This window comes from Tamandua tetradactyla, chromosome 18 (genome assembly GCF_023851605.1).
Source record: "Tamandua tetradactyla isolate mTamTet1 chromosome 18, mTamTet1.pri, whole genome shotgun sequence".
Taxonomy (NCBI): domain Eukaryota; kingdom Metazoa; phylum Chordata; class Mammalia; order Pilosa; family Myrmecophagidae; genus Tamandua; species Tamandua tetradactyla.
The window spans coordinates 52,123,635-52,151,241 of record NC_135344.1 but is presented as its reverse complement, the minus strand read 5'-3'; the positions used below and the strand labels follow the sequence as shown (position 1 = coordinate 52,151,241).

Genomic DNA, 27,607 nt, shown 5'->3' with positions numbered 1-27,607 from the left:
ATGCAGATTCCAAAATAAATAAGATAAATGGGAAGGAAGGAAAGCCAACAAAATCGCCAATCAGAAGATTAATTCACTCTGCGCAAAATGACTTTGAAACATGCATATTTAGGATCTTCAAAGAATAAAGAATGGTAATTGCTTAAAGAATGAAATTACAGCTCCAATTCTAATAGACATAAAACAGCAACATTCTCCTAAAAAGCATCCTAGAAGAAGGGAATAGATAGAATGGCAGGGGAGCAAGTTTTAAAGAAATCATTGCTGAGAATATTCCAGAATTAAAGAAAACCATGGATCTTAGATTTAAAGTATATTCTAACTGCACATAAATATAGATAAATAAAAATGAATTCACTGCATACATGTATTAAATTTTAGAACACAACCTAAGAAAGTATAAAAAGCTACTTGAAATGAAGGCCATAAAATAGTGCAATATTGTACTATTTTAATAGTACAATACACTTCAGCAACAAAAGATGCCAAAGAATATAAGTAATATCTGTACACCACTGAGGGAAAATAGACATCAACTCAGAATTTTATACCAAGTCAGATTATTAATTAATTGGGAGGCCAATACTAAAATATTTTTAGAGCAACACACTGAGACAGTTTATTACCCACATTCCATCTTTGAAAGAACTAGTAAGGATGTGCAAGAAGAAAAGGGAACTAAGAGGAAAGAATGAGATGCAAAACACAATGCAATTGAAGAGTACAGAATATTCAATAAGGCTTATTGTAAAGCTTCCTAGTTTGTAAGCTCTTACAGCAGTCACATCTATTCCTGAGTTTTAACCGTTATTTCTAAATTCTAGATGCTGAGCTCTTTGTGTAAAACTTTGCTGTTTCCTGGAACTTTGGTTATCTATTGACACCTGAGACTCCAAATTAGAGTTCTGCAGCTCTGGAAGTCAATATTACCCCATACAGCAATTGTTAAAGATGCTGAAAAGGACATCAGGCTTCAATTAGAGATATGAATGAAGCTGATCTGGTTAGCACTACGAATCAAAGGATGATAGCATTTTAAAGCTTCATCATCTGTGTGAGACCACAGGAAGAGATGTTTATTTGGTACAAAATTTACATTTTCTAAAACTGACTATTTAATTTAATCTGTCTGGTCAATTTATTCAAACAACATAAGTACAGGGAACTTTGGAAAGGGAATGAGATCTTGTTATTTTGTGCAGGTTAATGAAACACCCCAATATAGCCCAAATTAATTTGGGTAGAAAACTAAAAAGTATTTTCGAAGTTCCTTGAGGGAATGGAGAAAAAGGTGGAAATATTAAACTTCTCCACCTAGGGAATTTCTGATATTCTCACAAGCATTAGGGACTACCAATTTAATAAGTCAAGCCCTATATCTTGAGGCTTGTCCTTATGAAATTTATTCCTACAAAGGAGAAGTTAAGCCTATTTGAAATTATGCTTAGGAGTCACCCCCAGAGACCTCTTTTGTGGCTCAAATGTGACCTCTCTCTTTAAGCCAAACTCTGCAAATGAACTCCATACCTTCCCTTCTATGTGGGACATGACTCCCAGGGGTGTAAATCTCCCCCAAAATGTGGTACATGAATCCCAGAGATGAGCCTGGCCCTGGTATCATGAGATGGAGACAACCTTTGTGATCGAAGGGCAGTAGAGAAATGAAAGAAAATAAAGTTCCAGAGGTGAAAAGATCTCAAATGAAGTTGAGAGGGTATTCAGGAGATTATTCTTATATATTATATAGATATTCCTTTTAATTTCTAGTGTATTAGAATAGTTAAAAGGAAATACTTGAAACTAGTGAACTATAATCCAGTAGCTTTGCTTTTTGATAAAGATTGTATAACTACATAGCTTTTATGGTATGACCATGTGATTGTGAAAACCTTGTGACTAACAATCCCCAGTGTATGGGCTAATGAATAAGAAAATAAGGACAAAAAGTAAATAGTAAATAAAGACTGGGGAGGGATCGGGGTATGGGATGTTTTGGGTACTCTTTTTTATTTCCATTTTTATTTTTGGGGGGGGTAAAAAATATTCTAAAATTGACTGTAATAATGAATGCACAACTATATGATGATACTGTAAGCCACTGATTGTATAATTTGGATAATTATATGGTGTTTGAATATATCTCAATAAAACTGCATTTAAAAAGTGCAACTACCTCCCACCCTGGACACCTTCAAAAAGAGTGTCATATTAGAAATGGGAAGCAGGGAGACATGAACCTTAGCAGCCTGGCATACTTTGCTGTTAGGGTACATTAATCTTTCTCTATTATTAGAAAAACTAATTATTATTTATTATTTTCATGCTATCTGGCACTTTTTTGCTGTCTCTGAAAATTGGGACCCCTGGGTGCTATGAACATTTGTTCCCATTTGGGGTTCACAGACAGAGTTGTGAGCATGTCTTATTTCTTGAATCTGGTTAATTGTATTGTCTTAAAAATGGACTTTTGTTAATGTTTGCTCTTCTACTGTGCTAAATGCTTGACTTTTCCATCTACTAAACATTTAGAGTTTCTCGTAAACTCTAATTTTTTGCACATTTTGATTAATACTGGTAGAAAACATTTAAACTAAAGGTCTCAGGTATCTAATTTATAGTGTTTTGCACTCTGTTTTTCATCTGTTAATGAAATAAATGATACTCTTTTATTCACTGGAGACTAAACAAGCAGCGCTCACCTTCTATAGGAACATAATTCTATATGGGAATATGATAGTTCTAATGAAGTCACATAAGGTTGCGTACCACAAGGTACGCTCTCTGTGGAACGTTACAAAAGATTTTAAAGTAATCCTCCAAAAGCTAGAATAACATAACAAAAGTAGAAAGCCCAAACGCTCCGATATGGAGAAGATACCTGGGTGAAACCACCAGTGAATCTCTACAATGAGAAGAGATGGGAAAAAGCAGAAGAGAAACTACACTCAAAGCTTAAGAAATATCTACGGTTAGGAGAGGGGAAGAGAGAAAATCATAAAATATGCAGAAAAGAAAGGAACGTGTGGAAAAGTATAGACATCAAAGACTTGGGAAAGAGTTTTACAGAGGAAACGCTGCATGGAGACAAGTACCATGGAGAAGTTGGAGGGTGGGATGGAAGCAAGGTCCCTCGCATATAGAGAGGGCATTTTTCATGAGGAAGAGGCAGGGAGAGCCCAAATGAAATTAGCCTATAAAGGCCCCATTACACAAATAGACTGCAAGGAGGACTACCAATGCAGGGTCTCATCTCCATAAAGAGTATTTGATCTCTCAATTATATATTACTAGAGAGGAGGGGGAAGAATAAAGTTTTCATTCAAATCTCCAACTTCAGACAGTAATTTTTATCTCATCAATCAACAAACTACTTGCCAACTGTCATTGCAAATGAAAAAATAACAGATTTGATTTCCACGTTACCTTACGGCTTTGTATGTACCTTTGACCAAAAAGCATGTCATGCCAAAGGGACAAGAAAAGCTGAGCTCTTATAGGATATATGTGAAGTAGATGAAGGTTGATCAATAAAGATTACAACTTTACCAATTTAATCAATGGGAAAAAGAGCCACCATCTTTAATTTTGCACCAACTAGGCCATCTCATTAATATGCAGAGATTTGGAATACCTGAAACATCTTTCAAAATCACTACTACATTCTAGTCGTGCAAGCCAAAATGTAACAATTTGTCTTATTATAGTTACAATACTTATTTTAGAGAGGTACAAAGTTCAAATTTACGTTAAAATTACATTTTATGTCATAAATCATCATTGTGCTCTATTTCTGTCAATTTTTATAGGACTTACAGACCATAATTTTACATTTTATAATATTTAAGGGAGTTATAGTTTGTCTAATTTTCTAATACACTACTGATCATGGCTATGAATTACTTTTATACAATGTCTACAGTGGGAAACATAATTCTCAAGTATATTATTAGTTTCCTGCAAAATGATACAATTGTTTTCTAGTAGTGCATTATGTGGCAATAAGTATATACTTCCTGTAATGAGCTTTCCTGCCAAAGTGAATATTTTAAAAGTGATGGCTAGATGAATTGAAGCTAATTTTACTAAAGAAATTTTCTTAATTTTTTAATTATTATTTAACTTTAGTAAATAATGTTACCACAGGCGGGCCGCGGTGGCTCAGCGGGCAAAGTGCTTGCCTGCTATGCCGGAGGACCTCGGTTCGATTCCCGGCCCCAGCCCATGTAACAAAAAACGGAAAAACAAAATACAAGAAAATGTTTAAAGATGTTTCCCTTTCTTCCTTTCTTCCTTCCTTCTATCCTTCCTTCCTTCCTTCCTTCTATCCTTCCTTCCTTCTCTCTGTCTTTCCTTTAAAAAAAAAAAAAAAAAAAAAAAAATAATGTTACCACAGATGAATCATTTTATAATCACATCTAAACTGAGATGCCATCAGAAAGCAGACGTGAATTAATAAATTACAGCAAACCTCTCAATGACCTTATAAGTCAGTCTGGGGAGAAATAAAACTGAAGATGCGTGCAGCTGGTTTAAAATCTGAGGATGCATATAGGTGACTTAAAAATAAAGTTCTTACCGTCGTCTGATGCAAGGATTGTAATATTATATACACCGTTACTGACAGCCTCAGCCTCTCTATCCAGGCTTCTAAGCATTGTAATCGAGCCTGAATTTTCTTCAACATTGACCCACCTTCTTGGATCACTTAATTTCCTATACCTGTTAATAATGAAGAATTGAAGTAATAAAAAAATAGATTAAGCCAAGTTATAACACTGGTGTAAAATATGTCATAAATTTGGAAAACAAGCTAAAGTCAGAGTTAAATAAAACAGAATCATGAATACCTTATGCCACTGCTACTTCTCGTGTCTGGGTCATACGCTCTATATCCATTACTCTGTGTTCCCACTGGCACATTTTCTCTAACTCGAACAGTCTGTACTGGAGGGTTACACTCAGGGCCCTCATCCAGGTCTCTTACATTAACGGTAACTGTCGCTGTGCTCATGACCGACCGTGAACTTGAATCTCTGGAATATGGAGCTTCATTAACTACACCAATTTGCAGGATCACCTGTTGCTTTTCTTCATAATTCAGAGGCTGCAAGAGCAAGCGTGTTGAAATTGGAATAAGTCACGTAAAATTTGGAAATACTAACTCATGTACCTGACTAGTTAAATTTGGAGATCTATAATAATGAAAGGAACATTAAATAGATCCCCAGCAGCATAGCAGCGGGGAAGGACAGTCCCTCAGCTGATCCAGTATCTGGATGGAGCCAGAAAAACAACTGTTCCTCAATTGTAAACTTTATACAATTTATCATAGGTCCTGATAAAGGTTTCCAAAGCATTTAATGAAGGTTCTTCATTAATCAACAGTGACTTATGTCTACATTAATTTTAGAATAGCTATCCCACCTCCTGAAAGGAAAACTACTATTATTTGTGCCTGGTTTGGGGTATAAAAAGTGAGTCAAATTTTATAAAATGCTTTTAAGAGGGGAGGGACATGAAAATAAAAAACTTATGGAGATAGCACTTCTTTTTTTATCTCTTCCATCCCAGTTACTTTCTTAAAAACTGGCCACATCAACTTCGATGAAAGGTTTTAGTTTCTTTTTTCCTGATATGTAGCTGTAATGAGAATGAGTAAGGCCAATGTGTAAAAGACATAAATCTCATCAGACAAAGACAGATTTCCTTCTTAGAACAACCAGGATTAGGGAAAGGGCCGGATGAAAAAAAAGAGACAGATTTGAAAGACATTTCTTTGCTGTTTTGAAAGAAAAATTAACCCACTAGCTGCAGTTACGTCACATCACTGTTAGGAAAAAATGATTCAGCATTTTTTTTTTTTTTTGATTCAAGCTCCTGTGAACAAGTACAAAAAGGAAACTCCACTGTATTCCCATGATGGAAAATCAGGCTTTAGTTAAAGATGTCACAACTAGAAACCTAAGTACTTTGTCAGACAAAGACCAAAGGAGCACAGATCACTTTATGGGCTAAATTCTGGCTCCTGAGTTAGCAGCAGGTTCCTCTGAGATTAGTATTAGAAAGAGATTTCAGAAGTATTTGCATCTTTGAATGGATGAGGATTTCCATTCTAAGTCTGGATGCTATAAATGTAATACAGTGCTGTAAGATGGGCAGCTCTATATACAATCCCTATGTAGGTCTGACCAGGAGTAATATATCAGTTGGGCGATGCAGTAATAAATAAGTGGAGGCTTCCTGGCCCAGGTACAAAAAGAATGGGCTATGAAAGTTTGGCACCAACCAATTGGCACCAAAGCTGTGCTAGTTTTTGAAATGTTAAAGATACTGGATACAAAGTGGACACTATGTCATATTATTTGAACACATATATTGATTTTTTAAAATATGACTTTATAAAGGTTCTCCAAAATGAATATATTCATTCTATCACATATATGATGAACATAGCAACTATATATCTATTTTATTCCTAAATTTACCAGAATTACTTTGTTTCATTAAACTCTGGGATGCAAATCCATGATATTACAAATCACAAATAACTAATTAACTAATTTCTTCTTACCTTAACCACACACAGAACTCCTTCATTGGTTTTGGGATCTGTTACAATTTTAAAATTTCCATTTTCATTGCCCTTTAAAATGGTATAATTAGCTCTCCAATTAGGAGTATTAACTAAATCCTTATCCTCGACAGTAACACGTAAGATTTCCACATTAACTGCATTTTCTTCCACTGTTGTCACATACTGAAATTAAAAAAAAAAAGTTGCATTAGCAACTCCCACAAAAATCAAATACCTTGTGAAATAAGCCCCTTCTTCTAATTTTCAAATCACTATGTTTACATAACTTGAAACCATAAGACCAAACTACCATCATGTCGTGGGGGTACTTCATTTGAATGCATGGGGGATGGATGAAGATAAGCATATTTAGCAATTATCACTGAGTTTTACATTTTTCTTCTTTTAACGCCACGCACTTACAGAAGAACGGGTAAATGTTGGCAGGTTGTCATTTGCGTCTTCAATGTTTATGATGCATGTTGAAGTGGTCTGCAAACCAAAATGCTGACCGTCCATGTCCTGTACTTTTATTTTCAGCTGGTATTTATCAAGTACCTAAAAAGAAATAAGAACTGAATTACTGAGTGAAAGCAAAACATTATCAGTGAAATCTTTATTTACACTCTGTGTATTAATAACTTAAGAGGTATACTATTTCATTTCATAGTGTTCATGTACTGGCAGAAGAATAATTTCCTCAACTAACAATTTTCAAGTAATTGATAAAAATATGAGTAGTTCCTCAAATTTTATTTGCTATCAACTTCATAGACTACAGAGTCAATCAGTTTTATTTTTAAGAAGAGCTATAGCCATATATACATTAAAAATTGCCTGGTAATTAATCAAAATCTTACATCCTATCTACATATAAAAAAGATCTTTGGAATTCTCAAAAATTTTTAAGAGTGTTAAAGGGTCCTAAAACCAAAGAGAACCACTGCTCTAATCCAAAAGGAATAAAGAGAGGAAAGGAAAGTGAATCTGAAATGAAGTTTCAAGAATTAAATAAATAACTGCTAAACATATATTATTATATTTTAAGATTAAAGATATAAATGTCACAAATAGAACAGACACATTGCTATAAGAATTTAGATGAATAAATGTGTGGTGGAGGCATGCATTATAGTTAATATAGTTAGTATAACTAACATAATAGTTGAGCATGTGAATTACTTACTATACCAAGATAGTTGCAGTGAAAATGGACAAAACATACATGCAAAATAATTCTGGAAGTCATATCAACATGTTTTGAAAACCGAGTCTATCTAAGGGGCAAGAGTAGACATCAAATAATTTCCAAAACATAAACCCAATATGGCAATAGAAAAATTAATGGAAAAAGAATGCATTAGTATTATTTTAACCAGAAAACATATGAAGTAGAGCATGTTCAGAATAAAAGAAGGGTTCAATTTTCGATGGACTGCATCTTAGGTACCTGTGACACATCCAAATAAGAATTTGTAGACATCAAATGAAAATGGGAAAAAAACAGAGATTAGAGAAAGAGTTTTTTGTTCTCTACCCAAGGGGAAGAATTGAGATGTGATTGCTGAGAAAGAGATGAAAGACAGAAAGAGAAGCATTTCTTTATTGTGGATAGTACACTTCTACACATTTCCACAGGTTTCACTTTCTTATTTGACGTTTCTTATACTATGACTATGTTTACATTAGGAGATTTGTCTTTACATAACATACAGACCAGGAGAAGACAAATTCACATTTCAAAACTAATTCACTACAAACAAGGTTGCTTCATGACCTCCACTGACATTTTTTAAATAACCATTTTTCTAAAATTAGATTCAAATATGCTTTTCAAAAAAGCATATACATGTACTATTGATATATCTGCATTTCAGTTAAGATTAATATTTACAAGTTACCTCTCTGTCTATCTGAGTTGATGACACGGTGAGCACACCTGTGATTGGATGCAAAGCAAACAGGGTGGGCCGTGCTGGCACCTGCTCGATGATGGAGTACCTTAGGCGTGTATGCATCGTGTCAGGCTCATCTTTGTCAGTTGCACACACTTGACCCAAAGTAGAACCTATACATTGAAAAAATCCTCTTTCATTTTCAAAGCTTTTATAACATTTTCAATTTTTCCCGTTATTTCACTCTTCTCCACCTACGTCAGAAACGTCTTGGACCACTTTTGTTGTGCATCAGAGTAATGGCTTCTCTAAGTTTGTAGATTGCTCCGTAAAGCATCACTTCCTTTTAAATACCCTAAAGTTTTAATGATGTGGAATTTGGTGGCCATATGCATAATTACTATATTTACTTTAATTTGTAAATGTTGATCATATCACTTCATGGCCTTTGTCTTTCTACATTCAAGAGTTCTAATTATTCTTTAGACTTTTATTTTTAAGGCTGTACTTAAATTGGCCATTCAAGTCAGCTTTTTTTGAAAATTCTGGGTTCAGTTAGATCATTCTAGAGGAAGTCTCAAAAACTGCATTCTGACTTCTAGCTAAAATGGACTGTTTTCACAACATTGAGAAAATGCTCATATTACTTTTTAGTCATCTTTATGACAACTCCCAGAGTAGAGTCAATCATTAAATCACATTAGCCTATCAATAGACAACCTTAAAAGCTAAGCTTCAATTGCTCAAAGACTTGTTCGTTTTGAACTATTTTCTCTTAAAAACATTTATGTTTGGCCTCACACAGGAAGGCAAAGTAACATTTATCAAATCATTCTCATTTTTCTGGCACTATGATCTGCACTTCTTATGTATGACTACCTCATTTAATATTCATTATGGTCTTGTGTATCAGTATCTCATTTTGCAGAGATTGGCAGATGCAGAGAATTGCCCAGAGTCACACAGCTAGAAAAAGGCAGAGTAAAATCCCACCCAGCCCAAGCTGACCAGCAAGTCTAATGACCTTGCCACTAGGACATGCGACCTCCCACTGGCCAAAGTGAAACTCATGCATGAATGGAAACAATATAAGTTGCCACAGACTGTTAAATGAGGCACTCACCGACTCTGCAGTTTTCAGAAATGGCAAAAACATAAGTTGTTTCTGTAAAAATTGGGTAATTATCATTTTCATCCTCAATTTTGATTAACAAGGTCAGTGGAAGTTCTGGAGTATATCCGTCCGGAGTTGTAGCAAAGGCAATTAGCTATGAAGAGAGTGAAATGAGAAAAGAAAGAACATAATCTATTAAAATGAGATATGGTTCAAACTTGTTTGGGCTTTCATTTAGAGAATGTTCGATGCTGCAGTGTGAATCACACCGTCTGTTACTGGTTTTAGATGTGTCCATGACCTTCACACCAAAAGAGTTGGCTAAATGCATTCTGGAAGATAGCATTTTATGTTTAAACTTATCTAATGTAATATCAGAGATGCACATTGTAGGTTCCTCATCATTGTTTTATTGTTGTTTGTGACTATAATATTTTTTATTGTTTTCCCAAAATAGTCTTGAGGATTTTTTTGCTTTATTTTGTTTGAAACTTCAGATTTGTGAATTTTTATGACTTTCTGAATCTTTATTAACTTTAGATTCCTTAGAATTACAAATTCCCGAGCAGCATTTAACTGCGATATTATTTTATTTTCTCTTAATTGAGATTTTAAGCAAAAGGATGGTTAGACTTGGAAAATTCTTTTTGTAAGAATTTTTAAGGATATTTTTATGAGAAATATCCACACACATACAGTCCAACCATGTTATACAATCAGTGAATCACAATATCATCATATAGTTGTGTATTCTTCACCATGATCATTTTTAGAACATTCGCATCACTCCAGAAAAAGAAATTAAAAAAACAAACTCATACATCCCATGCCCCTTACTCCTCCCTCTCACCGACTCACAGTATTTCAATCTACCCAATTTAAGAATTTTTTAAATAAAAAGAGGGAGTCAAATAAAACAAATGAATGGCTGTAAATTGCATGCACAATGTAATTTCTTTTGGTTTTATAATACGAACATGAATTCCCATTTTTTCCCTCCTATTGCAAAGGTACTGAGGTATAATTTCTGAACTTCGCTTACCTCCTATGGCATCTCTGTACCATAAAGAGGGTCACAGATCATTTCTACCAACTAAATAGCTGCTGTTCAAAGTGGTATTTTTTTTCCCTTGAAATAAGCAGTAAAACTATGATATCAGGAATAACCCATAGAATTATTTATTCTATGAAAATTCTACTTGCCTCAAGTTCAGTCTGTGCTATCATGTATACCACAGTATACATATGACAAATTCAGGAAACAGAACAGAATAAATGAATTGACTTAAGAATGAGAGATTAAATGGCCAAGCTTAATAATGACTAACACAATACATAAATTTTAGACTTTACCTCAAAAGATTCATACTGCTCACGATCTACAGGACGAGTACAATACAGATTGCCGGTATCTCTCTCTACATAAAATAAATTTTGAGGCTCTTGGTCAACTCCTGGCCCTCTTATTGAATAGTATATGGTGTAGTTTTGTGCTGTGTCAGATTGAATCTAGAAAGTAGATATTAAATACAGGAGACAAGATATTATTTCAGCAGAACTTTTGCTTATATACTTATGCATACGCATAGTAAATAATTTCATGAAAAATGACCCTTCTTTTATTTATGGTCTTGTATAAATGAAAAGCAGCAATTGAATAAAGACATTTATAAATTGAGAAATTAAAAGATCAAGGCATGTGGAAAATAATATAGTAGCTAGCATCTTAGATTTCCAGGATAACTGAGGAGCATTTTAAAGGCTAAATGGCACCTACGTGGATCCAATGTTTTTAGATGCAGACACTTTCCTGCCTTAGAAACAAAGTATTCTGAATATGAATAAATGATCCTAGCAATTAAAAAAAAACACCTGGTTTTTATTATATGCAACATACTATTTGAGACATTAGGTTTAAAGTGTACTGACTATAGGGCATAAACTTAGGAAATGATTTCCTTAATCAGTTTCTATTATTTGTCAGCAACTTCCTGATTACAGGAGCCAAGTGGAAAATAAATAAGTAAGTAAGTAAATAAATAAATAAATAAATAAATGAGTAGAAATAGTTTAAGAAACTGGCAAGTGTGATATTCTGGTACTTGTTTCAAAAAAGCAAGCCATTCATCCTTCGAGGAAAATCTTGCTTATCTGTACATCAGGATGACTAACACAATTATTTTCTAACAACTTCTTCCTCAACTTTAATATGTTCTTCTCTCAGTTGCATTAAATTTATTGATGGGGTATTAAGGAGGATTCTCTCTCACCACTTTATGAACTGAGGGGAGAAAAAAACATAGTCCGTAGTCATAGACTCAATGGCAGCTGACACGGAGAGTATAAAGCCACAAGAAAATTTGCTGGGGTTTCCATTAAAAGTTGAAAAAGGGAGATAAAATGCAGCTCCAATGCGGTTTGAGTAGTAGACTTGGAAATAAGCAATAGAAAGACACAATCTCTTTCTCCTTGAAGGCACTTCGTTTTTTATCAGCAACTGTCATCTTTTATAATGTAATGTTTTATGGTGTTCTCTAAGCCATGCCCAGGCTGTATGATATTCTTGCTGATATGAGAATTCATTAAGGAACCATGTGCTTGCGAGTGCTGGATATGTTTTACAGTTTTATAAATGACACTTCATGTGACTAAAATGATGCAACAAAATGTAGGCAGATACAGAAATATTTATGCCCATGTGCTGAAACATATGATACACATACTCATTTCACATACAATTTTTTTAAATCTATGCATACTCAGTGTCCAAATAAAAAAAGATGGAAAGCATAGACTTCTGCAGAATGAAATTAAAATGTACCTGTTGAAGGAAAAGTGGAAAAGGCCCCAAGGAATTCTCTAGCATTGAACAAGGAATAGGAGCCCATCTTCTCTTGGCACGCTTCAGAGCTTTTTCTTTAGAATGCTTCTTCTTTAGAACCTCAATTTAGAAGACAGAAAAGGAAATAAAGCCAATGACTGGTCTATTCTCAAATGTTAGAAGTCTGACACATTTCTGTCATCTTGTGAGGATTAACTGGGATGTGTAAGACAAATGGTAGTGCTTGAAAACAAACTAAATGTCAACACTGCAAAAAGAAAAAGAAGAATGATAGCTACACTAACTGTTAACCACAGCAATCCTCCTGAAAGAATAACTGGGTGGTAATATAGAAGGGATAGGAATGGGATCAGAAGCCTAGAAGAAAAATTGAAATAAAAGTAAATTATTGTTTCCATATTGCCATGCAATAACATGGAAGGAGAGGTATGCAAAGAAAATAAGCAGAGCATGTGCCCTTCTAAATTTAGCACAAGCACCTTCCACTCACCGGCAACCAGGCACAGCCAGGGAGCCCACAGAGAGATCTGGGTCGGAACCAGGAGAGAAACATGGTGATAACTCTCAGACTGTTGCAGTGAGAATTGGCAAATGGCTGAAAAGAAATCGCTTTGATCTTGGGCATCCCAGTACCGAAAGCATGCATGTGGTCCAAACCTTAGAAACTAGTCACTTATTTTCTAAAATTACTATTTGCATTAAAGATAGGATGAGACCTCCAGAGATAAAGAGTTTCAAAATGGGCTTCTGAAAAGCCATTCTAAGGTAAAGATCAGGAAACACTTCTTTGTGTCTAAATCTCAAGTTCTCATGTTGTAGCAATTCTTTTTATGTTTCAATTAAAAGGGAATTACAACCTATAGTAAACTATGTTGTGCAATCTTTTTTTTTTGTTTCAACAGTTAAACTCCCTTATGATTTTCATTCTACTTCAAGTTCAATTATCGTATAGCCTTTCTGATTTCACATCTTCCCTTGTAATGTTAGCTGTACCTGAAGAAAACACTTCATTAGATGTTGTTTGTATAGTCTGGTATACCTTTGTTTGATGCTCTAAAAGGACTACTATTTTCTTCTCTTCTTGGTTCTCAGTGTCGGAAAGTAGTACAGTAAAATTTCTCTTCTCTGAGGACAAAATTATAGCTTTCCTTGTATAAACCGAACCATCTTCTAAAATTTGGAAGTCAGGATCACTTGAATGAATTTGATTTGCAGATTTAAAGCACTCCTTCAGGTTAACTGTAGAATACACATAGCAATCATTGGTAAGGTAGAACATAAATCATATATAGTTTCACCATTATCTGTGAATCTAAGGGGAGCTCAAAACTTAAAATTAATTACACTAAGTCTCGTAAATTTTGCATTTTAAAAGAACATATAAATCTATTTGGTTAAGTTGTGCTTAAATATACATATTCCTTCTAATACCTACTTAACTTTCTTTTAAGGACAAGACATTCATCCCAAGAAAAAGGCATTTGAACTTCAATGTTTGATTATTGAAACCAACACTGAAAAAAATCTTTATTAAATGAAATAAACTATAGAGGAAAACATAAGAACACCTGAAGTAAATTAAACAGAAACTGGCTGATTAAAATTGGCAGTTAACAACAGAATTTTTTACATCTATGGCTAAATAGTCATCATTTAAAAAATTCTCATTGGTTCAATGTTTTCTCACACAGTTGGGTTATGTGAAAACATTTATTGATAAAGAAAAATATATAAAAATAAATGTCAAGAAGATGCCAAAGTGTTTTAAGATGAAAATCCAAAAATAACTCCAATCTTAACAAAAAGCATTTTATAATATATATCATATCCTTCACCTAATAAAAATATTAATTATTTTATTATTCAAACTAAACCCTTTTATGCACTTCACATAATGTCTTTCAATGAAGAGCAAAAGTCCTTTCATTGGAATGACACCAGACATACTACAAATGATAATGTACTATATTAATTTTAACTTCTAATCCCAAGATAATTATATTCTAAAAATGTACACTAACTTTTAAAAAGTTATGACAAATTAGGGTTTATTAAATATTTTGACAGTTTCTTACCTCTACCCACAAATTTCTCAGCATCTAGCTTGGAAGGAACATGAAGTGTCACTTTTTTGCAGGCATCACAGGCAAACGTTAAGATCTAAACACAAAAATAAAATCACTATTATGATAAAAAGATCTTTTTAATATTTACCTATCAATTTACATAGTTAGGAAAAAATGAACACATATTAGAAGTCAGAAAAAAAATGTGTCACAAGGAAAAATAAAAAGCTAAGAGTTATGGCACCCTCCTTTCCAAAGCATTGTAGCTCTGAGAATTACTTCCCCTTTTAATCTTTTCCTCCTATTATGTGAAATGGAGTTAAAAATAACTACCCTGACTAACTCTTTCAGTTCAGGGAGCATCAAGAGACAATCTAAACGAAGAGAGCTGAAAATCCTTAGGAACACAGGGCAGGCATGTAAATAGGAAAGAAACACAAAAATTTAATGACTCAGTAAAATCATTTTAACAAATTTTCCATGTCTATGAGCTATGGTACCAAACCAATAATATCCTAAACCAAAACCCAAATATTAACTTATTGCCATGGAGTGATGTAGAGCATATTCATATATTATCTCACAGGAATAAGCACATAACTTTGAAACATGAACTTTTTAAAGTTGTGAGTTTACAGAAACAATCATGCATAACATATTGGATTCCCATATACTTCCCTGTTATATGGAAATTATCACATTGGTGTGGAACATTTGTTATAACTGATGACAGCACATTTTTATAACTGTACTATTAGCTATAGTCCATGGCTTAACTTTTGGTTCACTCTTTGTGTAATGTAGTTACATGGATTTTTTTATTTGTTTACCATATACACAATCTAACATGTCCCCTTTTAATCATATGCAGATATTTCATAGTGATTAATTATGTTCACAATAATGTGCTACCATCACCACCACCCATTACCAAAACATTTCTATCATTCCAAGTAGGAACCCCATACATTCTAAGCCTGAACTTCCCATTTCCTATTCCCACCCCATTCCTGGTAATCTATATTTTAGATTCTGACTCCATAAGTTTGCTTATTCAAATTGAAGACATCATGTTGAGTGAAATAAGATAGACACAAAAGGACAAATGCTGTATGATCGCACTGATTTGAAATATGAACTTTTTTCGAAGGTGCACCCACTCATCGATGAGAGTTGAAGTCATTTTAGAAAAGCGTTCACTGAAAAAATATATTCACAAGATTTGGTGATTTATGGTAAACCAATTTCAAGGCAATATATATTTGAACACATTGAAAGTTAATTCTGCTGTCTCTGGAACTTTACAATGTATGTCTCTAAAAGATTCATATTCTTTTTTTCTCTAGTATTAGAAAAGCAAGATAGCCAACTCAAGCATTTATGCTATCATTTACATAGTCTTAAACATAAATTAAACCCATCAGCATTTGGATGAAAAGTTTTACTTCCAATATATGTTAAAGACTTGTTAGTTATTCAATTTAAATTATGTAGGAAGGATCCAGAAAGGGAGACTTAATGTCTCCTCTGGAAATCAGGAACGGGTTCATTGAAGAGTCTTTATTTGAGCTGCAAAAACTTAAAAATGAGGAAGATTTTCACTGGCTCCATATTCAAGAAAGAAAAGAGCAGAATTAGATGATTCTGAGGATTCCATTTCCAAATGATTGGAAAAAAAACACAACCACTTACTCATTCAGCAAACATTAATTGGTTACTTACTAAGTGCTAGGCAGTTTTGGAGGACTAGAGCAGTGAAAAAAAAGCAAAGTCCTCACTCTTCTGGAGATTACAGAAAACACGACAAATAAACAAACACACAAATATCACATAACGCCAAATCAGAGACACACAAACGCTACTGGAAAAATAAAGCAGGGAGTGAAGGTGACAAAGAGACGAGCAGAATGAAGTTAGTAAGCAAATCAATTCACTAACTGGGGGAAAAATCTTCCAGGTGGGGGATAAAGGGAATAAACAAAGGCCCTAGATGGGGATTTGGCTGGAATATTAGAGGAACAATACAGAGACCACAGAGGTAGGGCTCAGGGAAGAGTAGTACAAGGGGACAGCAAAGGGGCAGTCAGGGGCATATCATGTAAGGTCTAAACGTCCATGGGAAGAAGCACAGATTATATTCTGAGCGCAATGAGAAGCAAGGAAAAGGTTAGCTGCTGCAAAATAGCGTAATCTGGGGATAATTTACATACGACCACTCTGTTGAGCAGGTGGAGAGTAAAAGATCAAGGAGCAAGAATGGAAGCAAAGAACCAATTGGGAGGCTACTACTGGCATCAAGGAGAGAGATCGGTGGTGACCAGGACAAAAATAAAAACAGTGGTTAAGTTAAGGAACAGCTGGATTATGAAAATACTTTGGATAACCAGATTCTGGATATCCATTCATTCGTGCATTCAGTAAACATTTCTTGGGTGCCTACTTGGTACCTGGCACAGAGGAGAAGACAAGGTCCTCATGAAACACTCAATTCAGGCATAAGGCATATTAATAATTTCAATAAAGTAAGATAAACACTATGAAAGGGAAGCACGGGTGCTATGGGGAGCAGAGCAGGGGAACCAGCCTAGCCTAGGAACCAGGCAAAATTACCTAGAGAGTGGCTACAAATTAGCCATGTCAAGAGAAGGCAGACCTTACGTGTTCCAAACATAAAAACAGCATATGGGAAGGCACAGATATGATTCAGACCTGAAAAATGAATCTGGGACGGCTAACACTTATAGTGTAAGGGGTACAGAAGACTGAAATGAATTCAGAGAAGTAGGTATGGAACAAATAGTGCTCAGAATAAATAAAGATTATGGCTCTTTTTCCCAAAAGATAATAAAACACCAAAGAGTTCAAAAAAAGAGAAATAAACAGCTTTGTTTGAGCAAGGTAACCTTGAACAGACCGGAGAATGGATCGCAGGGAGACAAACTCTCATTTCCAAAAATGGTAGGCTAAGTCATTCAGACAACCCGTTGCCAAAACTGACAAAAATTGATGGACAACATATTTTAACATTTTAAGGCATCAAAGAGCTGATGAAATAGCAAGGAAATGTTAGGCAAAAACTGGAGGTAAAGAGCTGGTATATACAGATTAGTAAAAGGAACCCAGACATGATTTCTGACCTGAAAAGAGCAGAGTGAAATCAAAGCACAGGGCCTGCCCCACACCCAGGAGAAAACCCTCCTCACATCCATCCAGGACCCCAAATGCCACCCCCTCATTATAAGGCTGAGCCAGAAATAAACTGGTTGTTACATGGATCCGTGCTCCACATTTACATCACCTGCTTGGTCCAGAAACCTTAAGGTTTTGGTTAAAGAAAACTTGGCATGTGATCATCCCCAAAGATGTATAAGGCATATGAAAAAAATCATCACCCATTCTAAAAAAAAAAAGCCTCAAAAAATAGAAATTGATACGTACTTCCTTAACAGGATGCTGTGTTTAATAGTCACAAGCCCAATAAGAAAACACTAGAAGGAGTCCCACCGAACACAGAAACAAGACAGGCTTTCTAAGGTCATCATTTATAGTTAATATTAAATTGAAAATAAGAGAACTATGGCCTAAAAGTAAGAGAAATATTGGAAAGGAAGAGGTAAAACAACCTCTTCAGGGGGTTGATATGATTATTTATCTGGAAAACCCAAACAAATCAGCCAATAAATTACTATAAAGCAATAACAGGATTCAGTAAGGTAGAAGAAATAGCTATCAAAATACAGAAATCATAAGTATTCCTAGACATTAAAAAAAAGTTAGATAATATAACAGATGAGATTAAATCATTTTCCAAAGCAATAAAAAGCTAGAATGCCAGGAGTAAGTTTAACAAGAATCAGGCAAAACCTATCTGAGGAAATCCTGAAAATATTTCTGAAGGACACAAGCGTCCTTCAGAAAGGACTTGAACAAAACAAAAGACATTACTGTGATCTTGGATAGAAAAATCAACAACATAAGGATATCAATTCTCAATTCATATGAAGTTTACATGACCTCAATAAACATTCCAACAGAATGTTCTCAGAAAGTAGACATGCTGATTCAAAAGATCATAAGGAAAAAAAAAAAAGGTCATTGGAAATGCAAATCAATAATTAAGAATAGAAGAGAAATTATGGAAAAGAAGAACTATGAAAGGATATTAACCTGATCAGATAGTAAAACATTCTATGAAGGCTCAATAATTAAAACAGTGCAGTACTGGTTGGTTTAAGAAAACCAAATAAATACAGTAGTTATTCTCTGATGGATAAACCAAAAAAAAAAAAAAAAATGGCTCCAGTTCATATTTAAAAAGGTCATTCTCCCTAACATACTAAGAGTTCTTATAAATCAAGGAAAAAAAAAAAAAACTCCAGCAACCCCAACTGTCATGAACAAGTCACATAAAAATTAATAAAAATGGCCCTTAAAGATGTAAAAATTATTTTAACCTCTCTCGTAAGAAAAGGTGTGTTACAAACTACATTAAAATGTCATTTCGCATCAGCAAACAATCAAAAGTTTAACACATTCTATAAGCAAGAAAGGGGAGAAATGGAAACTCTCATAAATTGTTGGTAGGAATATAAATTACAATCTTTATGGAAGGGGAGATGGCAATAGCTACCAAAATTATGGTCATTTATACTTTAATTCGGCAATCCCACTCTTGGGAATCTATCCTACTAATATTTTTGCACATATATGAAATGACTTATGTACAAGTTTATTTGTTATGACATTATTGTAATAGCAAAAACGATAGCAGAGGGCCATGGAGAGAAGTAAAGCTATCCATGAGATATTTTTGAAGGTAGACATAATAGGACTTAATGATGCATTAAGAGAGGGAAGGAGTGAGGAAGGAATAACAAATAGCTTTCATGCTTCCTACTTCAGGAACAAGGTCTATGGTAATGTCATTTATTGAAATACAGGGCACTAAAAGAAAAGCTACATTGTTTGGGACAATAATAAATATTAGGTGATACATCATACTAGGTAGATAGAAAGGCCTATTGTTCCAGGCAGACATCTGGACTCGCAATATAAATTAGGTTGTGTTGACACATAAGTGATGTTTTAAGTCGTAAAAGTGACCAAGATGGCTTAGGGAGAGGGTACAAAATCCTGGGGATAAAGTCCTAAGGAACAGGTACATTTAAGAATGGAGGAAAAGGAACTATAGAGGGAGATCAAACTGAGTGATCATGGAGGTCAAAAGACAAACGGCAGGAATGAATTTCAAGTATAAGGACACAATCTACAAACGGAACTGTATAAGGAATGAAAAGCATCATTTGGATTTAGCAACAGTTTCCAGACAACCTTAGAAAGAGAAGCTTCACTAGGTGTTTGGGCAGAAGCCAGAATTCCAGAGATAAAGACGTGAATGCGGTGAGGCAGTATTAGGAAGTGGGGAGAAGCTGACTTGTGGAATGAGGGATTACTTAGGTGTGTGGGGAGGGGAAGATGTAAGGGGCATTTGAGGTTTTTCTTCCAAAAGCCACTCTTATTTAATAATGCTTCACACCGGAACCGTCTTCACACTGAGGTTCACAACCACAACACCCATCCCCAGTAGGCAGGTTTTGCCAGGATCTGTATAAGTCCATCCCTTCCAGCTAGGAAGCAGTGGAATGAAGGCAGCAGCCACGTTCTCTGTGAGCTCTGCTGCTAAGGCCCACCGAAGAACGGGGCTTAGGTCATATTAGTTTATTCACTGTCACCCTGCTTTCTTACAAAAAGGATCTGAAATGACAGCAAGTTTGGTGTGTAAGTAAATGCAGGGCAATGCTATTTATTGCATGTGCCTACCCGTGCCTCCTCCTTCAAAGAGTAATGATCAGTAGTTAAAAAAGTAGTGGCTCAGTGGCAGAATTCTGACCTGCCATGAAAGAATGGCAAGGGGTGCGTGGGTAACTGGGTAACGCAGTGGTAGAATGCGTGAGACCCGGATTGGACTCCCAGACCATGCACCCTCCACACACACACACACACAAAAAGTGGTGGCGAATTACTAGGACTCTAACCAAAATATACCGCTTGGTCATCAACGTTGTGATGGCTGTTGATTTCCTTCCTGATTTCCTCAACAGCAAAGTGTTATCTGCTGTGTTATGTCACTAATTTACAACTCTGGGAATTTAGGTAACAGTTTGAAGTTCATTGGTTTCCTTGGAGAGATTCTAATAACAGTAACAACGACCATCTATTTACTTACAAATTCAAGGGATCACCGTAAAACGAAAGCTGTACAGAAAGGGAAACTATCCGATTACTTCAGCCCCCCAGTGCTAGCCACCCCGGAAGACTCGTCCCCACACTGGGCTGTGGGCTTGTCCACTCGCAGGAACCAGTGACTCAGAGACCAGTGCTCGGCGCGGCCACGTTTCCGCCGGGCGATGAGCTGTCCACCTCGGCGACACACGCACGGCGCCCCCCTCTCTGCAAGCCCCGGGGCTCTCTCATTCTGTTTGCCCGGATTCCACTTTTGTCCTATAAGGATGACTGGGCCTCAACGCCGGGGGCGCAACAGGAAAGGACACCACTGAGCTGAGCACTCTTTTTGCACAGGGTCTATTTACCTTTCCCCGTTTACAAGGGCCTAGGAAGCCCAGTTCTGGCACTTTTGATCCCAAACTTCCCCAGGGTTGCTCCCCGCACGGGTTCCTGCTCCTTCTCCGCCTCTAGTGAGCGCCTTCTTTTCGGTCTCGGGGTGGTGGGTAGGGGGCTGCCCCGTCCCAAATCAGGCCGCCCCTTTTCGCTCCAAGCTCCGGAAAGGAGCTGACTCCATAGGGTGCTGCTGTTGTGCTTTTTTAAAAAGTGGGAGAGAAGCTGGGGCGGAGGGCTGGGGGCGGCCAAAAGAATCCAGACGCCACCCGGGATAAGATACCAGGCTGGCGATTTTCCCAAAGACTGAGGGACGTCCAAGGGGACGTCCACCGCTCATCCACCGTCCCAGGGCGCAGAGGGCCGAGACTCCTCTCCCCCACCCCTCACCAAGAGCAAGCTCCGAGAGGCCGGCAGTCCTCTCTTCACCCGGGGACACGCGCTTTCCCAACCCCAAACGTATCCGTGCCCTGAACCGCGATCGAAGCAGAGGTCGGATGCAAACTCCTGGGGACAGGAGGCGCCGACGAGCCCCGGCGCACGCAGCCCGGCCCCCCGTACCCAGAGGCCACGGTTTGGAATGGGCGGTTGCTGCTCCAACCTCCTGCCACATGCCTGCGCGGATAACATCTCTCGGAGCCACCCTTCTCCTCCCCTTCGTGACCTAGGCGCGCGGGTCCGTAACCTCTTCCCGCCAGCCCTCCCCCACCCCAGCAGCTCCATCTTCCTCACCCAGGCCCATTTGCCCCAGCTTTGCCCGCCCATCCCATCCCCGCTCCCCAAACCGCTTCTCCCCTGCACCGTGTCCTCCCCAAGAAGCCGGTAGTCCGGCAGCCACTCACCGTGAGGGTCAGAAGAAGCCGGCAGAGGGCTCCGCTCGGGGAGACGAGAGGTGTGACTGCCGCCATGGAGCGGGCTCCGAGGCCAGGCCGCCGGCGGAGGCGCTGGGATGCCGGAGTGGGAGGCAGGCTCGGCGGGAGAGGGGCCGCGGCCGGGCGCAGGCTGGGTCGGTCAGAGGAGGAGCGCGCGGCCGAGGAGGTGGAGCGCGCGGATAGAGCTTTTCTTCTCGGTTTCTCTGAAGCGCCGGCCGCTCTCCCAAGGGGCTTTTCCTTGGGCCGGGGGTGGGGCTTTAGGCGCGTCCGAAAGGCTGTGAGCGGCCCCTCCTTGGTATTTTCTTAAGTCTTCATTTCTTGAAGATTGCAGCAGGTGGGAACACCCTCTCGCCGCCACCCTTCTTACCTGTTCAAGGTGTTTCTTATTAGCGGACGCCACCTATGTTCCCCTTCTCACCCCCCCGCCCCGGTGTCCGCCTGGAAGGATTAGGAGCCCGCCCTGCCCAGCAGAAGCCCTGACTGTACACACACGCCCCCCCCCCCCCCCCCCCCCACAGCGCGCCCGGCCCACTGCGCTCCGCCGCCGGACGCCGCCCTGGCGGCCGCCCTTTGGGCTTGTCCGGGGCTGCGGGCCCTGCTCTGGGGTCAATTACACATCCAGGTGGCTCGCCGGGGAGCCGCGGAGGCGGAACTTCCTGGCACAGCCGCCTGTGGCCCACCTGTTAGAGGATCTTCTCCAGGGAGAATATGTCCCGCACTCTAATTACAGGCATCGAAGTGAAGTTACATACAGGATTTTAGTGTCACACACCTTTCATTGGGGTTATTGATATTTTAGAAATTGCATGGCCAATAGGACGGTAATACAGGAAGATTATCTTAAGTTAAAAGCAATAAATGCATATTGAGCAAACATACGAATAAGGAAATCAAGGCTATGGGAAAATAATAAAACCAAGTATGAGTTGCTCCTTAGGAAAATGAGCGTCTTGGGGTCCCCAACGTTGGCTAAATGCAGGTGAACCACAGGGATTCTTATAAGACATCACCAGTGCTTTTGGTGAGTAAAGAAAAAGAATGGGATAATTTCCATTTTGATTTTGAAGTGTACTCAACTGGATGAATTGCTGCAGTCCTTAACGTGGGAGAGTGAAAATGTAAGAGCACCTGCTCTCAGCCCTTCAGAACGCAATGACATGACATTCTGACTCAGCCTCCTGAACCTCTTCTCAATTACTGATTTAAGCTAGGTATGTCTGACCACAAAGGAGAAACTTGTCTGTTCTATTTGGTTTGATTTAAATCTCAAGGATATTTGGAGAAACCTGTTTGAAGAGCCAACCATGACATGTTATTTCAATTTTAAAACATTTACCATTCTAATATCATCATCATACACCTCCAAAATAATTTTACTCTTGAGCATACATTTAAATTCAAAACTAATATCAAATGTATAGTCTAGATATAAGTCCTTTGCTCTCTTTTATTAGTGAATGACACAAAATGATCTGTTCTGTCATCTCCATAGTCATAAAATTATCATTTCAGTTTTGCTAGTACAATAAACCTGGGCCACGGCACGAAACTGTAATTGACATCCTTCCGCTTCCTTGTCTTGAACCTTCATGCTTTTCTAGCAACGCAACCCTCATAAACACACCTTATCCCATTAATGATGATGTCATGATCTCCAGCCTGAAGCTTTTTTTTTTAAAACAGCGAACTAACTAGTTCCACGTTCTAAAAATTTACTCAAACTGTCATCATAGCTATTGACAATAAGACATTTCCAAATGCTTGTCTACCCTTTAACCTCCAATGCCTTAAGGGCACTTCATGTTTTTCCTCATTCCAGAAATGGGTGGAAGAGCAATTTGAAAAGAATTCATCTTAGACTCTTATTTTTGTCTTTCACACTGGGCCATTGATGGGGGTTCATAATTGGTAATTTTTTTTTAATTCAACATGAAAATTCTTTCAACAAAGATTGAAATATAAACTGCTTACTTTAAATGAATGGCCTGATGTACTTAATGTATTTAGATTAGACTATCTGGTCTTTGAAACGGGTTCTTCCATAGAGAGTTTTGAAGCATTGGGCATAAATTTAAAGAGAAAACGAGATGTGAGTTGAAGTGATATTTTTAAGGAGTGGGCAGAAGCAGTGGGCATAAATTTGGAGAGAAAGCTGATGTGGGTGGAAATGATAGCCTTTTGGCTGTGAAGACAATTCTACTGACATGAACTCATTTTCCATTGTCCTATAATAAAATGTGCCATAAAACCAAGGGTAAGGAAAAGTTTAATGATTTGAATGTACATTTAGCATTTATACCTTCTTTCGGAGGTTCTCAAGATGTGTGCAATGGTTCAAACTTATTTCAAGTATATATTTCTGGCATATTGGTTTTTTTCACAGTCATTTTTGTTTTTAAATACTACTCTATACTGAGACCTGACTATAGGACTATTTGGTTTTATATAAGTTATGTAAGCTGTAGTTATTTTTCTTACCTATTTTCTTGGTCTTGCTCATTGTCAATTGAATATATGACATCTGCCTCAAAGTCCTAAGCTGGAGAACTAAATTTATGTGGCTGGCCCTCGCCTGATTTCTACTAGGTAGCAGGCATACATATTGCCTGCTTTCCTAAATGGAGTTGGCAAACAGAGCTGGAAACCTTTTCTTTCTCTTATTGCCTGGTTATTTTACCTTTGAAGTAAATGCAAGATCTGAAGCATGCACAGCTCCAAGAGTCTTTTGGAGATCAACTTCCTAGAATACAATGCCATTTTTTTTTTGCCAAGTCTACTACTTAATGGAGAGTTTGCAGTCCTTAAATAGTTGGAGTGCAATAAAAGATGCCTCAAAGTATGTCTGATCAATATTATACTCAGTATTAGACTTCTATGAAGAAATGGTTTCTTTTGTAAAATGAAAATAATAGTGACCTACATCAAAAAATTTTAGTTAGAATTAAATTGTATATATATATATATATATTCTATTTTTTTACATATATTTTGATATTTTTACCAAACTTAAGACATATTTCTACTCTCTTTCATCAGCATGGGAGAAATGGGAAGCCCAGAAGTTTCCATGCCCCTGACAAGATCTTCACCCTCTCATCCAAAGCTCACTGTTTCCCACCATTATCCATTTTGAGGCTATAGCACTAATCTCTTCAGGTTCTTTATCCTCTTCATGCGAGCCATCAAAAGAAGTCTTAGATTCCCAGGGACCTCTCATCCCCAAGACTCTATTCACCCTAAAGCTCTAGACATACCCCCTTTTCTGACTCCAACCCAAATCCTTCCACTGTTCACCCTGGAGCTCAACAAAATCTCTTACATCCTCAGCCTCTTCTTATTTCCTCACCTCCTTGTTCTAATGGAGCCTCTCACATGGAGGTCCTTTTTCCTACAAGTCCCTTATAATGATTTGGACTAGGGATTTAGTAGGGGTGCTCCTTGCCTCTCAGATAATTGTCCCTCTCACCACCCCAAATGCCACCTCCCCCCAGCATTGACTCTCATGTCACCAGATTATAACTAGCTCACCCCCTCCCCCTTTCTTTTAGTCATCTACAGATTTTTCCAGGACACATGCCATTCAGTCCCTGAAGGGTAAGTCTCCTGACTCAATGTCACACTCTAAACTACTCTTCTCATACTTCTTGATGATTTCGATATGCCCATTATGGTAGGCAAAATTATAGTCATCCAAAGATGGCCTCATCCTACCCCCCAGAACCTGTAAATACATCACCCCTTATGGCAAAGATAGTCTATGGAATTAAGGTTGCTGTGCTGGTTTGAAAGGAAGTATGCCCCCTAAGAAAAGCCATGTTTTGATATAAATCCCATTTCTTAAAGGTAGAATAATTCCTATTCAATACTGTATATTTGAAACTGTAATGAGATCATCTCCTTGGTTGATGTGATTTAGTCAAGAATGGTTGTTAAACTGGATTAGGGGATGACATGTCTCCACCCATTTGAGTGGGTCTTGACTGGTTTACTGGAGTCCTATAAAAGAGGAAACATTGTGGAGAAAGGGATTCAGAGAGAGCAGAAAGATGTAGCCATGAGATGCAGAGAGTCCACGAGCCAGCAACCTTTGGAGATGAAGAAGGAAAACGCCTCGGGGAGCTTCATGAAACAGGAAGCCAGGAGAGAAAGCTAGCAGATGACGCCATGTTTGCCACGTGCCCTTCCAGCTGAGAGAGAAGCCCTGACTGTGTTTGCCATGTGCCTTCTCACTTGAGAGAGAAACCCTGAACTTCATCGGCCTTCTTGAAACAAGGTATCTTTCTCTAGATGCCTTTGATTGGACATTTCTTTAGACTTGTTTTAATTGGGACATTTTCTCGGCCTTAGAACTGTAAACCAGCAACTCATTAAATTCCCCCTTTTAAAAGCCATTCCGTTTCTGGTATATTGCATTCTAGCAGCTAGCAAACTAGAACAGTTGTTAATCAGCTGACATTAAAAGAAGGGAAAACTGGATCCTCTGGGTGGCCCAATGTAATCACAAGGTCCTTAAATGTGGAAGAGGAAAGCAGAAGAGTTAGCGTCAGGGAGGACATGTTTACAGAAGCAGTGTCAGAGTGGTATGATTTAAGAAAGACTTACTCTGCTGGCTTTGAAGATAGAGGTTGGTACTATAAGCCAAGGAATGCAGAAGCTTCTAGAAGCTGAAAAGAGTGAGAAAACTTACTACTCTAGAGCCTTCAAAAGGAACCACAACCCTGCCAACACGTAATAATTGTGAATTTTGAAAGTTTCACAATTTGAAAGTGAAAAAGTTTGAAAGATTTTAGACCATTGAGATCTGGGTCAGATGTCTGACCTACAGAACTCTAAGATAAATGTACACTATTTTAAGCCAATTTTCTGGTAATTTGTTGCAATAGCAATAGAAAATTCATATATATATGGATGACCATTCTAAAATGCTAGTTGCACAGTCCTTGAGTTCCTCCTCTATTTTCTGAAAGAGTCTGCACTGGGTTGATTTTATTCTTTAATGTTTGATTGAATTTATCAATGATTCTATTTAGGTCTAAAAGCTTTATTTTGGAATATTTTTATTGCAAACTGAATTTCTTTAATAGATGTATGGCTAATGGGGTATTGTATTTCTTATGTTAATTTTGGTAAAAAGAGTTTGTTCATTTCATCTGTGCTGTTGAATTTATTGGTACAAAGTTGTTCATAATATTCCCCCATTATACTTTTGATGTCTGCAGAAATATTTAGAGTTCTTAATTTATAGTTTCTGAGATTGGTACTTTTTTATTTTTTTTTCCTGTTTTCTTGATTAGCTTAAATAGGTATTCATCAAATTTATTCTTCTTTCCAAAGAACCACTTTTGGCTTTGATAATAATTTCTACTATTATCTGTTTTCTCATTCACTGATCTCCAATTTCATTTTTAAAATTTTCTACATACTCAGTTGTACGGGTGCAAATAATTACAATTTTGTTACTTTATTTTCAATTATTATGCCTTTCAGTGACATTCATTTAGCCTATTTCCCTGGCTATGATTTCCTGCACAATGTGAATAGAAGTGTTATTTGTGGCTATCCTTCTCTTGTTCCCAATTTTGGGAAGGGAAACTTCCAAAATTCACAATTATATATGAAGTTTGTTGTG

At 37.3% G+C, this 27,607-nt stretch overlaps 1 protein-coding gene across 3 annotated transcripts in view; it reads right to left on the bottom strand.

Moving 5' to 3' along the window:
* DSC2 (desmocollin 2) overlaps window positions 1–22,519 on the bottom strand; it is a 32,156-nt gene extending 9,637 nt beyond the window's left edge. Inside the window, exons 1-12 of one of the 3 annotated variants that reach the window (XM_077135724.1) lie at window positions 22,502–22,519; window positions 21,949–22,345; window positions 14,501–14,585; window positions 13,465–13,664; window positions 12,405–12,524; window positions 10,937–11,092; window positions 9,593–9,737; window positions 8,476–8,642; window positions 6,998–7,132; window positions 6,572–6,757; window positions 4,848–5,104; window positions 4,577–4,719 (exon numbers count right to left, since the gene is read on the bottom strand). In XM_077135724.1, the coding sequence (XP_076991839.1) occupies window positions 4,577–4,719; window positions 4,848–5,104; window positions 6,572–6,757; window positions 6,998–7,132; window positions 8,476–8,642; window positions 9,593–9,737; window positions 10,937–11,092; window positions 12,405–12,524; window positions 13,465–13,664; window positions 14,501–14,585; window positions 21,949–22,014 (1,660 nt within the window). In that variant the 5' untranslated portion in view covers window positions 22,015–22,345; window positions 22,502–22,519. Of the gene's footprint in view, window positions 1–4,576; window positions 4,720–4,847; window positions 5,105–6,571; window positions 6,758–6,997; window positions 7,133–8,475; window positions 8,643–9,592; window positions 9,738–10,936; window positions 11,093–12,404; window positions 12,525–13,464; window positions 13,665–14,500; window positions 14,586–21,948; window positions 22,454–22,501 lie in introns of those variants that run through there. The other 2 variants (XM_077135723.1, XM_077135725.1) reach the window with 2 other exon arrangements.
* Window positions 22,520–27,607: the final 5,088 nt, after the last annotated feature.